General features: G+C 39.0%; 1 protein-coding gene and 1 long non-coding RNA gene across 2 annotated transcripts in view; both read right to left on the bottom strand.

Moving 5' to 3' along the window:
* Nucleotides 1-11,731, bottom strand: part of LOC138052396 (small ribosomal subunit protein eS4-like) — a 12,031-nt gene extending 300 nt beyond the window's left edge. Inside the window, exons 1-4 of the mRNA XM_068898884.1 lie at nucleotides 11,582-11,731; nucleotides 5,994-6,174; nucleotides 5,103-5,200; nucleotides 1,983-2,229 (exon numbers count right to left, since the gene is read on the bottom strand). Of these exons, the coding sequence (XP_068754985.1) occupies nucleotides 1,983-2,229; nucleotides 5,103-5,200; nucleotides 5,994-6,174; nucleotides 11,582-11,608 (553 nt within the window). The 5' untranslated portion in view covers nucleotides 11,609-11,731. The remainder of the gene's footprint in view (nucleotides 1-1,982; nucleotides 2,230-5,102; nucleotides 5,201-5,993; nucleotides 6,175-11,581) is intronic.
* A 60-nt stretch (nucleotides 11,732-11,791) lies between these two features.
* LOC138052397 (uncharacterized) overlaps nucleotides 11,792-12,500 on the bottom strand; it is a 24,709-nt gene continuing 24,000 nt past the window's right edge. The window contains exon 3 of the long non-coding RNA XR_011133061.1: nucleotides 11,792-11,875. This is a non-coding gene — a long non-coding RNA (uncharacterized lncRNA). The remainder of the gene's footprint in view (nucleotides 11,876-12,500) is intronic.

Genomic DNA, 12,500 nt, shown 5'->3' with positions numbered 1-12,500 from the left:
CGAGTGCTCCTTTTGAGGGCATCGAAGCCACAACCATCCGATTACTAGATCGGATGCTCTATCAACGAGCAGTTCGGTCAGCGATCAGCGATGATGATGGCTGCGTCTCTTATTGCTCCGCTACTTTGTAGTATCTGTCGCAGTTTCTCGTATTAGTTAGAGCTACAACATTAATTTTTACGAAAATTTAAAGTGCACCTTAACGAAAATATTTTTCGTCTAAAATATTAATCTCCCCACCAAAAGCAAACATGTTTACCATTCTTACCTCAAAATTGCGCTTTTTATCTGCCGCCCAAGATGCTCAAAGCCATCAAAACTAGCAGAAATTTGGACCCACGACCAAGCTGTGAGAGGCATGATTTTTTCCTTTATTTTACGTCACAAATTGCTTTGCAATGCAAAATTTCTTTGACAACAGGAATGCAAAGCAGTTTGTGACGTAAAATCGAGATAAAACCCATGCTTCTCACATCACGGTCTTGGGCCCAGATTACTGCTAGTTCTACCAAGTTTCCGTGGCTTCCACGGCACAGAAAAAGTGAATTTCTAGGTAACAATGCTCACATATGTTTGCTTTGGATGGGGAGATTAATATTAGAAACGAAAAATATTTGAGTCTGGGTGAACTTAATGAATATAATTGCTTAAGGGCCATAATTAGTTCTACTATCACAATTAAGTGAAGTACGATCGTCTGGGCGAGTGTAGTCCTGAGGAGGACTGTTTGAGAAGACATTGACTGACTTTTCGACAACCTGAGTGGAAGTCCTCTTCAGAGTCAACTGATTGGTGCAACGCCAGTAGATACTAAAAAATTACTGGATGAGCTTTTTGTGATATCCAGAATAATCAAGGTCGAGGTAGAGGTTATCAGCCGAAACCGAAGGTAACCGAATCTAATCGAGTCGATTCTGTGGTTTGTCTGTAAATAATGTTCAGCAATGTTACTGTCAATGACACCATTCCTCGTCACTCGTCTGTGTTCAGTTTAACGTTCAAATTCAGTCGCAGTCACAGCATTTGATCTTGGTCTTTGTCTTTGGCGTTAGTCAGTAGTTTTCATAAGGTAGTGATGGGTCTGTGAGCAACACAGACATTGCAAGGCTGTACCACTGCACCAGCCACTAGTTAGTTGTCACAGCCAATTACATTAGGTTCAACTGACAGTCAACCAATAACATCACGAATAAGTTCACCAATGACATCTACAACCACAGTTTTTATAGTATCTTCTGACATTACACAAATCACTTGACTCTGAAGATGACTTCCGTTCAGGTTGTCGAAACGTCAGTCAACATCATCTCAAACAGTCCTTCTCAGGACTACACTCACCCGGACAATCGTACTTTACTTATTGATATGACTCCTGTGTTCAAACCATTTACGCTAGTTCTACTATAATTATTGTGCCCTTTTGCATCTTTTTTTGCATTTTGTATTGCCAGAAACCCATAAGGGTTGAAATGTGTAACGTGCGTTCACAGCTTCCGAATATTCAGTGCGAACTGATTGGTTGAATGTTTCAGTGCTAAGTACCATATTTGGAAACCCCTAGCTCTTGTTGTTCCAAATATGGTACTTAGCAAATTGTATATTCAGAAGCTTGTTTCCCAGCACACAAGGGCCCGTTACACGTTTCAACCCTTATGAGTTTCTGGTATTGCTTATGTATTGTCTATGCATCAACTGTATTATTCTCGAATGAAGGAAAAATAAAATAAAAAATACAATACACCAAGCTATACGAGACTCGTGGGAGTCAAGCCTTTAATTTAAACAAGGTTCAGGTTCACAATGTTGATAAAGTTAATTAATATTCAAGTATTATTGTTTGTCTGTCGTCACTTGTTGTGTTTTGACTGCCTACAGCTAGTAATCTCTACGTGACGGGGTCTAAGTTTTCCACAGCTATGATTAGTGATTGGCTTCTCCAGAGTTAACAACAATTACATTATTTCAATAATATTTCCACATACCAGCATGTCTCTCACGATGGGTGACCACACCAACTCGACCCATGTTACGGCCGCCGACAACCATGGCAAGATTTCCAACTTCAAATTTTATGAAGTCAGTAATCTTGCCAGTCTTGATCTCCAGCACCACTGTATCATGAGCAGAAATCTCGGGATCAGGGTAGCGAATAGTGCGGCCATCATGTGTGACTAGGTAGGGGATTGCTTTATGTCCAGTGGCTACACGTCGTACCTGACCAAGCTTGTACTACGAGAAAAGATAGCTTAATTTAGTCATAGAAGGCATGAGTAAAAATTTATATCACTAAATATTTCCTGGAAGTGGACAGAATCAGCATTACATAAATACAATTTAAATTATTATTATTATTAAGCCAGAGTTCAAAAACTTCCACCTACAAGTGTTTTGTCTCGATAAAGACCCTCACCAGCCTAAGGCTTCCTTTATAAAAGGGACAGGGTTCTTGTCAATAAGTTTTTTAACAGAAGGTAACAAACCCATAATAGCAGGTAATTTTGTTTCATGCCCTATGCTGGGGGTGTGGGGGCCCCCGTAGGCCCTCAATGGGGTCCAGGGACAGAGCCCCAGTGGCCCCCTGGGAGCCTGAGTTTTCAGTGATTCAGAGGGCTTTCAACAACATGTCAGCTCACCATTTATGAAGAACTTCCTGCAAAATCTTACAGAAACTGTTTACCTTTTTTTTTTTTTCAATTTTACAGAACAAAAATAATGTTCATAAAATAATAGATATTTATTGAATTATTGTTATTTATAACATATACAGATGTGTAGCACAATCACCATACCCACTTGGGGGTGACTCAGAAACATTTCCTGATTTATTCAGTTTAACGTCTTGGATGAAGCTATATTTTTGCTGAATGCTAAGGTTATCCTTGTTGATTAGCATACAGGGTGTAAAAAGGGTAAGCGACTTTCCTTTCTTGAGAAAACAAAGGAAAAGGATAGAAAAATAGGAAAATTTTGAGTGTAACGCGTAACACAATTTTCAAATTGAAAGTCTTCAAAACCATTTTTCATAAGAGAGAACAATTATGTGGATTAACAGACAATAACCAGTGATAACACGCAGTAAATACTACATATGAGCCAAATTAAAACAGTTCAAGTTTATTAAAACACATTAAAAAGATTCAAAATTCCGTAGTTTCCTTACTGTAACGCTGTGTTTTGGAATTCTGGCGCTCACTAGGTTATAGTTTGAAACAAGTCTTCAATTGATATCTGTGGCTTCAAAACCATCTCAACTAAATGCTCATACCTTGTGCTTTAACATACAGAAAAATTAGTTTGAGGGATCCACTACGAATGGAGAAATCACTCCTCAAAACAGTCGCTACGCTTTTTCTGTTCCGCAATTACGCAATAATATTTTTCGAGACCACTTCTTTCAATGTTGCTCCTGCTCCAACCAAGGCGTAAGTGGGTTCCAACCTAGCATTTTCTGAATGCTCACAAGTTCCACTAGCTATTTCCACAGTTTCGTCATCGTAGCTTTCAGGGTCGCGAAAATATTAGCCTTTGACTGAGTCGCTACGTTTTTTTTAACATGCCGGGCCATATTGAACCTAGTCTTGAGTGCCAGTGAACATCACAAATCTACTTCGCAAAGAAGACAAAGAAGCCATGATTTCCATGTGCTTCACAAGGCTTGGTAACCTTTCCTCTATGGATATTATTGGGAAGTTCACAATGTCTTTTCAGGGGCAATTTTCAGGAAATTGAGAGAGACATCTGCACTGACCTCAAATTGTAAAGTGGAGCAAAAAAGTGGAGCAGAAAGCCAGCGTTTAGGGTGTCGATAGAACTAAATGAGGGGATACTATCCTCCATGTAGTGAAAGCTTTCTGTTTTTACTTTTTATTTGCCTCAAAATTCACTATCTGTATGAAAGACCACGCCTGCAAGGGGTCATGGGTAAATCAAAAATTCAGTTTTAAGGGACCAAACATTAATATTTTCCGAACAATTAGAAAGATATGTAAGTCTGGGTGTGAAATAAGCCAAAATAAGTGATTTTCACCCCAATAAACACAATTTCACAATTTTTAGGTATGTTACAGAAATGGGTACCGTGATCATGCTACTCATCACAATATTTCTGTGTAATTTGTTACAACACCATGATGTCGATTCGATCTCTTGGTTCGTTCTGAAGCTGAGTATTCAGGGTCCCAAATTAACTTTTTTATATGGGCGCCAACTGGCGACTAGATAAACATTTTCAGTTGCCAGATGGCGAATTGTGGTCGCCAAAAATTTGCGCCTGAAAATGTAAGTTTTAATTTCTTTATGGATACCAGAAAGCAACGACCCCACGGTCTTGTGTATGTGTCAAGCAATATTTTTTTTTGCTTTCGAAAGCGGACATTTTTGAGAGAACATGTATCCGACCTCGAATGTAATAAAGAAATCCATCTGCCCCTTAGTTTGTTGAAAATTTCAGCCACAGAAACACCAGTCACGTTCTGTCGCACCGGGCCGCCATGTTGTTACCATGCTACATTCTTCCTACCAGTCCCTTGAATCTCTTTACTGAGTCGTTGTTGTTTCGCCTGCAATACGTATTTTATGAAGAACCGCGAAAACTTGTGGCAGCTTGCGACTAATGGAGGTAGTTAACGGAAACACTCCTTTCATTTTTATTCAAAAACATCGGCAGGATAAAAAGTCAGACACTTGCTGGCAAAAGGCTCTGAACTTAATGGTAGGCGACCATTTGTGAAATTCTGGTCACCAGTACTAATTTTTTAGTCGCATTGGTGACCAGGAAGGCGCAATTTCGGACCCTGGTTTTGCTTTAATATATAACTCTTCACCAGATTATGTACTATGAAAGCGACAACATCCCAACGTGGAAAGAATATGCTTTAAACAGCAGATAGTTTTTCAAAATGTACTAAGTTTGTGGATTTTAAACAGGATAATTTCAGAAATTTACTTGGAAAAAAGCCGTCAACATTTGCTTGAATAGCTGGTAAAAATAACCTGTTACCGGGTGTTAACAAGAACCCTGAAGGGGTGATTTTCATTGCTGTGATTCTTCATTTGTTAAGATCTCTGAGGAGCAAGACCTTGCACACATTTCTCCTACTAACCTTCGCTTCATCCTTGGTAATGCGATGGACAGTAAAGCGACCTTTCACATCATACAGCAGGCGGAAATTCTCACCAGTCCTATCAATGGTGATGACATCTGCAACAAACAAGTGACAGTTAACAAATATTTGCTGAAGTATAGGTAAAGGGTGGAGGATATTTACACAAACACCACTTTCTGTGACACTGAAGTGAAGTGTATCACACAAGCTGAAAAATTAGCCCACCCAAAAATTTGTTGCTGAAATAATAATTATTACGTAACCGTTAAGGAAAGCCATTTCATTTCAGCTGTTTGCTAATAACTTCTGCGTAAACCAATGACAATGCATGTGTAATGATGACTTCTTGGCTTAAAATAGGACTCCTTTACCCACTTCATGCCCAAGAGTGACACTCAACCGTCAAGCACCAGATCATTTTACTCGTCAGTGTTGGCCATTTCAGGGGTGATAGGGTTAACAACATCCAGGTCCAGTCAAAAATCACCTGTGAGCTGCCTCTCTCTTCGCCATAGGAGAGAGAAGGAGAGCCTCTTCTTCTCTCCCTCCCATTAACCCTTTCACACCCAAGAGTGACACAATTCACTCTTTCTGATGCCAGACAATTCTACTCATCAAGGCCCCCCACCCTCTGGGCTTTAAAGGGTTAAAATGACAGATCACTTAAATGGCTTACAAAACTAAATTTTCCAAACAAATGACATAATTCTGATGTGTACAATGGCCAACTCAAATTAACTGGCATCCAGTCCCTGTGTGATGCAGGCAGTTGAAAGGAAAATATATCTAATAAACCGAAAAAATCAATAAAATGCCAAGGAAGATGTCTAAAACAGCAAACACACTGAATACTTGAAAAATCCACATCAAGTGTAAACTAACTCCTACCCATGTATCCAGATGGGTAAGTAACATCAGTCCTGACTTTTCCGTCAACCTTGACCAATCTTTGTTTGAGAATCTTCTTCACTTCATCGTAAGTCAAAGCATACTTGAGGCGATTTCTCAGAAAGACAACAAGTGGCAAGCACTCCCGCAACTTGTGTGGACCAGGGGATGGACGCGGTGCCTTGTAACACAACAGTTAAATTTCAAGCAAGGTACAAAGGAACAATTTGACCTCTTCAATTAAAATTATATTCAGATCCATGCACTCAATGATCAGTTTTCATATTACTGCATACAGTTAAACCAGTGATCCCTAGAAGTGAGACTCTTTCTAACGCCAGAGTAAAATTATTTTACTCATCAACTGGGAGCATCCTAGGGAGTTTGACAGTCAATGGGTTTATGGACCGCAGAGACCAAAATGAAAATGTTTGGTATGCAATGAATACAGTACATTCAAGTTTATCTGAGTCTTGAAAGTTGAATTTATAATTTACATTATTTTTAAACATTTCAATGTATAAAAACAGAAAACAATTTGCAAATTTGCCATTTTTCAGTGTAGGTTTAACTGCATGGTCTATATCCTGTTTTGATGACATCTTCACAGTTTCTATGTAAATGCAAGGGTTTTAAAGGGTTACATTGCACTCTCCCTTTGTACGACCAGAGTACTGTAGACAGGCCACCCTAATGGTTCCTTGACTTTCAATTAATTATTTGAATTATCTAAACATACAATTTAATTAAGATATCAGTAATTAAGTTCACAATGCGAAACATAAAATTCTTTTTCTTACAATTTACTATTATTATCATCATCATCATCGTCATTATTATTATTATTACATTGATAATGTCATCATTCTTGTACAAACCATTACTACAAAAGCCTCCCATAAACGAAGATATTTATACCAATAACTATACAGAACACAATTTTATTGTTCTTCATAGCTGTTGTCCCTTCCAGCACCTTTCTCCAGTATTCATTGAAGTCACTGCTGGTGAACGTTGACTTAACCCTTTGACGCCCAACCCGGCCTAACCGGCCAGACTTAGTATTTACTCTGTCTAACGCCAGACGATTTTACTCGTCAATGGGGAACCCCTGGGAGTCACTGGGTTAACCCTTTGGCATCCAAACCGGCCTAAACAGGCCAGACTTAATATTTTACTCTAACGCCAGACGATTTTACTCGTCAATGGGGAACTCCTGGGAGTCAATGGGTTAACCCTTTGGCATCCAAACCGGCCTAAACGGGCCAGACTTGATATTTTACTCTGTCTAACGCCAGACGATTTTACTCGTCAATGGGGAACCCCTGCGAGTCAATGGGTTAACCCTTTGGCATCCAAGCCGGCCTAAACGGGCCAGACTTAGTATTTTACTCTGTCTAATGCTGTAGGTGAATAAAGAACTACGTTTTGAAGAGGTGAAAAGCAAGGATACAGGACCCATGTTTGCCTTGCTATGGAAAACACGGACTTAAAACGTTCTGTGCTTCGCTCCATTTCAAATAACCGTAAAGAACAACAAAGCCGAAAACAACAGTGGTTTTAGAGGTCTTTCTAATGCTGTTTCTTTTTGCTATTTAATAATTAGGACTTTCCGTGCTTGCAAAGTAACATTTAAAATCATGTTCTTACGTTTGTCATATATTAAATTAGTCGGTGACCAAAATTCATGATCGGGCAACCAAATTTTTGCCATTAGTCGCCAGCCGGCACCTGAGCAAAAAAGTTAATTTAGAGCCCTGACATACCTTCCAAACTGACCGATTTGACCTCAGAGGGCTGGGTCTAGGGAAAGTGACATCATTTACTCACTAGCTTAAAATCTCAGCATGAAACGCAGCTTGTTAAATGTGTAAAACATGATTTTAAAAGTCTGAAAGGCCATAACTCCTGTGCTGAATATTAATTCAGCCTCGCACTGCATTCTTAAACTGGCGAGTCTTTGATGTCATTTTCTCCTCAATCCAGCTCTCTAAAGATTTTAAAGATAGTAATGGCACACCATTAAATAGGAAAATTCCACTTAAAATAGGCAAGTGTTTTTTTTTTAAATCAAGGCTCAAAACTTGGGTCACGTAGTGTTCAGTTAACATAGTTCTGAAATCCAAAGAAAAATAAAAATTGATTTTTTGGTCATAGCAGGAATTTAAGGTTGTGTTTAATCAATAAAACCACAGCCATCATCAATATCATCACTAAAAAGATGGTCGTGGAAATTTCAATTTCACTAAGCTTGGTTTGGTCCAGCTACTATTCTCCCAACAATAATTTACGAGAAGATACTATTCCCTAAAAATACTATTTCGAATGAGTACTAATGGTCGTAAGCAGCGTCTCAATTACTGCTTTACCCCAAACACCCATTTTAACCACTGATCATCAGTTTTCAAGTCTAAGCACCCATTTAAAAAGGTTAGCTTTTGATAACCATTGTGATGGCCAATTACTGCACGTAAGGAAAGTGAAACCGGTGCAAAACCTGGATTTACATGTAGTTGCATGTGGCCGTGCAGACAAAAATGAACAAGGTACGTGCAATGTAAGTGCATAATCAATTGGGTTGTTTCACTAGTACTCATTCAAAATGGTATTTTTTAGATGTAGTCTATGGACTGAGGCTCAGTGTTTTGTCCATCACCCTCTGATACATCATTCCGTCACTAATACCATCAGTGCAATGTTGTATCTTCTTTTATTATATGACTAGCTCCCTGAGTGGGCAAGATGAACCAAATCCCTACTGTGATTGGCCACCTGAGATGGCAAGATGGAGCTATCTTGCCCCCTTGGGATTTCTCGCTTGGTCCCGCAAAATCAAATACCATATTTAACTGTGTATACAGGGTTCTCCTTATCAGGCGGTAACCGATAAAATTTACCGCTTGTAAGAGCACTTATTACTGCCTGCAAACGCTCAGAAGTCGCTTATCCTTTGCAGAACATCCAACATTAACCAAATGCTGAAAACTAGGGAGAACGCTGTGTATAATGCACACCCGTATATAATGCGTACCCCATTTTTCAAGGCCATCTTCAAAAAACAAATAAATCTGGTAAATACCCACCAAAACAAAAATTCATTGTGACATAACAAAATCACCTTTTTATTCTACTGTAACACTTAAAATAATGAAATAAAAAGGCCACTGTAGCCATCCTACAGTAGTAATTTTGTCCCTAGAACTACATTGTACACGTCGTGTTTGACTCGATGGTAAACGTTCCAACTAAATACGACCCACAAAAACCTCAAAACCCAACTCTATAAAGTCGGAAGCAAAAAGGTCCTCCAAAGGAATAGCAAACACTACTATTGAGCGGAACTACCAGTACACTATATATCAACAGTTCCAAAGCGAATGATTGCAGTACACTAAGCTTACGATCTAAAATGTTTCAGTCCCATACAACGGTACCTTTATGTGTCCTAAAATCCTTCAAGTCTGACTTTGAGTCAGATGCAAAAAGTTCCTCAAAAGAGCGTCATCTTCAAAAGATTCATCATCTGACGAACAGTCATACACAAAATCATCCTCTGAACCATCCAAGGAATTGGTGATGCCGCACTTTAAGAGAACAATCTCGCAACCATTTCTTGGGGAATGTCACACCACACCTTCCTGATCCACTGACATAAGTTCTTCAGATGGTTTCTTTTGTCTTCCCGTGGCTGTTAGTTCATGGATGCCTTCAGCCATCCAGCTCATCCACTTTTGCCTGACTCTGTCCTTGAATGGCTTGTTTAACAGACATCTTTAAGGGCTGCAGCAGGGGGGTAAGTCCGCTGGGAATAACTGCTAGATCAGTGTTTTCCGTTTTCAGTTAACGCTTGATTTCCTTTGTCTTATGGGCTTCGAAGGAATCGAACACAAGAAGGCTTCTTCGACGCCCAAGACCTCCGATGCGAGAACGCCAAACCTTGTCTATCCAAATTTTCATTATCTCGCCGTCCATCTGGCCCTTTTCTTGAAAAGCCTTTGACATCAATGGTTTGAAGCCTTAAACTGACCAGCAGGGATGTCATACTGAGGATCTTCAGAAAGTTCCAATGTTTTTAGCCTGACCATGCTTGGTAAAATCGCTAAACCATCATTACGCTTCTCTGTGATCCAGGCCATTAAATCTTGCTCGAGACGAGGCCATGCGGCTTTCCTTCCACGATCTGCATGTTTCAGTTGAGGCATTTGCTGACAGTTTTCCTTGCTTTTTCTTTAAAGACAGATGTTCCTTTCTGCAATACCAAACTCGTGCATGGCTGCTCGATTTTCATGTTGTTCTGAAAATTGCATAATCCTTAACTTCTATGGGGTAACTTGGTTTTTCATGCGTACTGTCGCCATTGCTCAAAAGTTACATCGATCGGAATAAAGACGCTTTGGACAATTTTCATTTTATAGCGGTAGTGATATTCTGTTAAATTGATCATGACTAACTGTGATAGGTTATTTGTATCAACAATAGCCTATTTAAGTCTAGTTTATTGTCTTTTCTATCCTTTGTTAACCACATACGTATGCAAATGAGGGTAAAGATTACAAACAAAAGGTTCCGTGTACAATGCGCGGTGCAATTTTTGTTTGCATTATACACGGGTAAATATGGTACTATGATTCTCAGTTGAATATGACACTAGGGACATTAGGCGACAAAGTTTCAGCGCTAAAGTTACCATGTTGTCAAGGGCAACGTGCTTCATGTGCAACGGTAAGTTTTTGGGGTTTGACGTCATTTAACCGGTAACGGTCGCTAGTTTGAATTCAACTGTTACCATTTGTAGATTATGGCGGACTCATTGCTTGTGACGTCAAGGCCCTAAAAGTTACTCTTGGAAACGAAGGAAGTTGCCCTTGACAACATGGTAACTTTAGTGCTGAAACTTTGTCACCAAACTTCCCTAGTGCCATACTCAACTGAGAATCATAGTATCATTTTTTGGCATTTTATCCCATGTAATAAAACCTTTACTGACCAAGTTTGTTTGGTTAAGATGGTTGGATATTGGCCTTGTTCTTTTTTCGCGTGTTTATGGACCTTGACGCACAAACCCGCAAAAAAAAAGAACTTGGCCAATATCCAGCCATCTTGACCACAGACTTGGTCACTAACCCATATGTACATTCTGTGCACAACAGTTTACAACAACCACTCAATAAATGGTGCCCATCACCCTCTTTAAGATAAGGACTAAATCAAACACTTAATTTGCAAACCCATTAGAAAAGTTTCATCTATAGAGGATGTAGGATGCAGAATGATACCTCGGTTCAAGCCCTAGTGTCAAGTATGCGACTTGTGCTGTACTTAAATACTACTGTGAGGTTTCCAGCCTCTGGTAGCTTTTATTTTCAATAAACTAACACATTAAAGAGCTATTTCACATTTACAGCCAGATGAATGGAATTAAATTTAAGTAAATCGAGGAATCAATGTAAATCATAACAGCTTCAAGCCAAAAATATTTCAAATAAAGGCGTCGCAAATTAAATCGCTTGGAAACGAAATTATTACTTAAAGACGGACTAGAAACTGTCAACACTAACTATCAGTCAGATTTCAATAGTCATACTTACAAAGGTACCAGACAATTTATCAAGCATCCAATGATGCGGAGCATTTAAACGCTTTAAATGCTTCTTTGGACCACGAGCCTAAGAAAATAACATAACACCACCACAGTTTAATGTACGTCCTTTCGAATTGTATAATTGTACTTAAAAAAATAGATGCAATACTGATAGATGAGTTGGATAGAAATTCGCACTTCAAAATCTTGGGACTTACCATGGTGGCAAAGAGAAGGAAAGAGGACAAATCCCAGACTTCTTTGCGATTTGTGGTGTCTCACGATGTATTTTGTCAGCGGCCTAGAAAATTAAAAATGGCGGATTGTTTTAACATCCCAAAGCGGGTAAGTTTTTAATTCTTTTGCTCCCTGATCTGTGTTCAATAGGAGTATGTGATCTTTTTAGTGAACCTGTGTAGTTGAAAGGAAGGGTTTTATGAGTGTGACAGAGGATTAAAGAAATTTGGCGCTATAGCGCTATTTCTTGTTACGACACCCATTGGTATATTTAACAATTATTCCATGAGCGCGCGTTGGATATGAGATGATAGATAGCCAACGAGGCGCGTAGCGTCGAGTTGGCTATAATCATCTCATATCCAACAAGCTTGAGTGGAATAATTGTTTTATTTAAAAACGCCCCCAAAATATAGAAAACTAGACTACAATAAAAATGAAAAGGCGCATATGCTTGCTGTGTTTGTAGATCATGGTATAAGGGCTCATAACCCATGATGGCTTAGCCAATCAAAACTCTCGAATTGCATTATCCAATGATCCAGTTTTTAATAATAATTAATATGCCAACCAGAAACTAATTGGCTGTTGAAACAATAACTTCTTTTGTTCAGTGGTTGGCAAATTTTAATATCGAAAGAAATGTGATGTCAATGTTTGTAAACAAGAAATATCGCTATAAGCTGAAT

Source organism: Montipora capricornis, chromosome 6 (genome assembly GCF_036669925.1).
Source record: "Montipora capricornis isolate CH-2021 chromosome 6, ASM3666992v2, whole genome shotgun sequence".
NCBI lineage: Eukaryota > Metazoa > Cnidaria > Anthozoa > Scleractinia > Acroporidae > Montipora > Montipora capricornis.
Note: the sequence above shows the minus strand (reverse complement) of the source record. Positions and strands in the feature narration are given on the sequence as shown.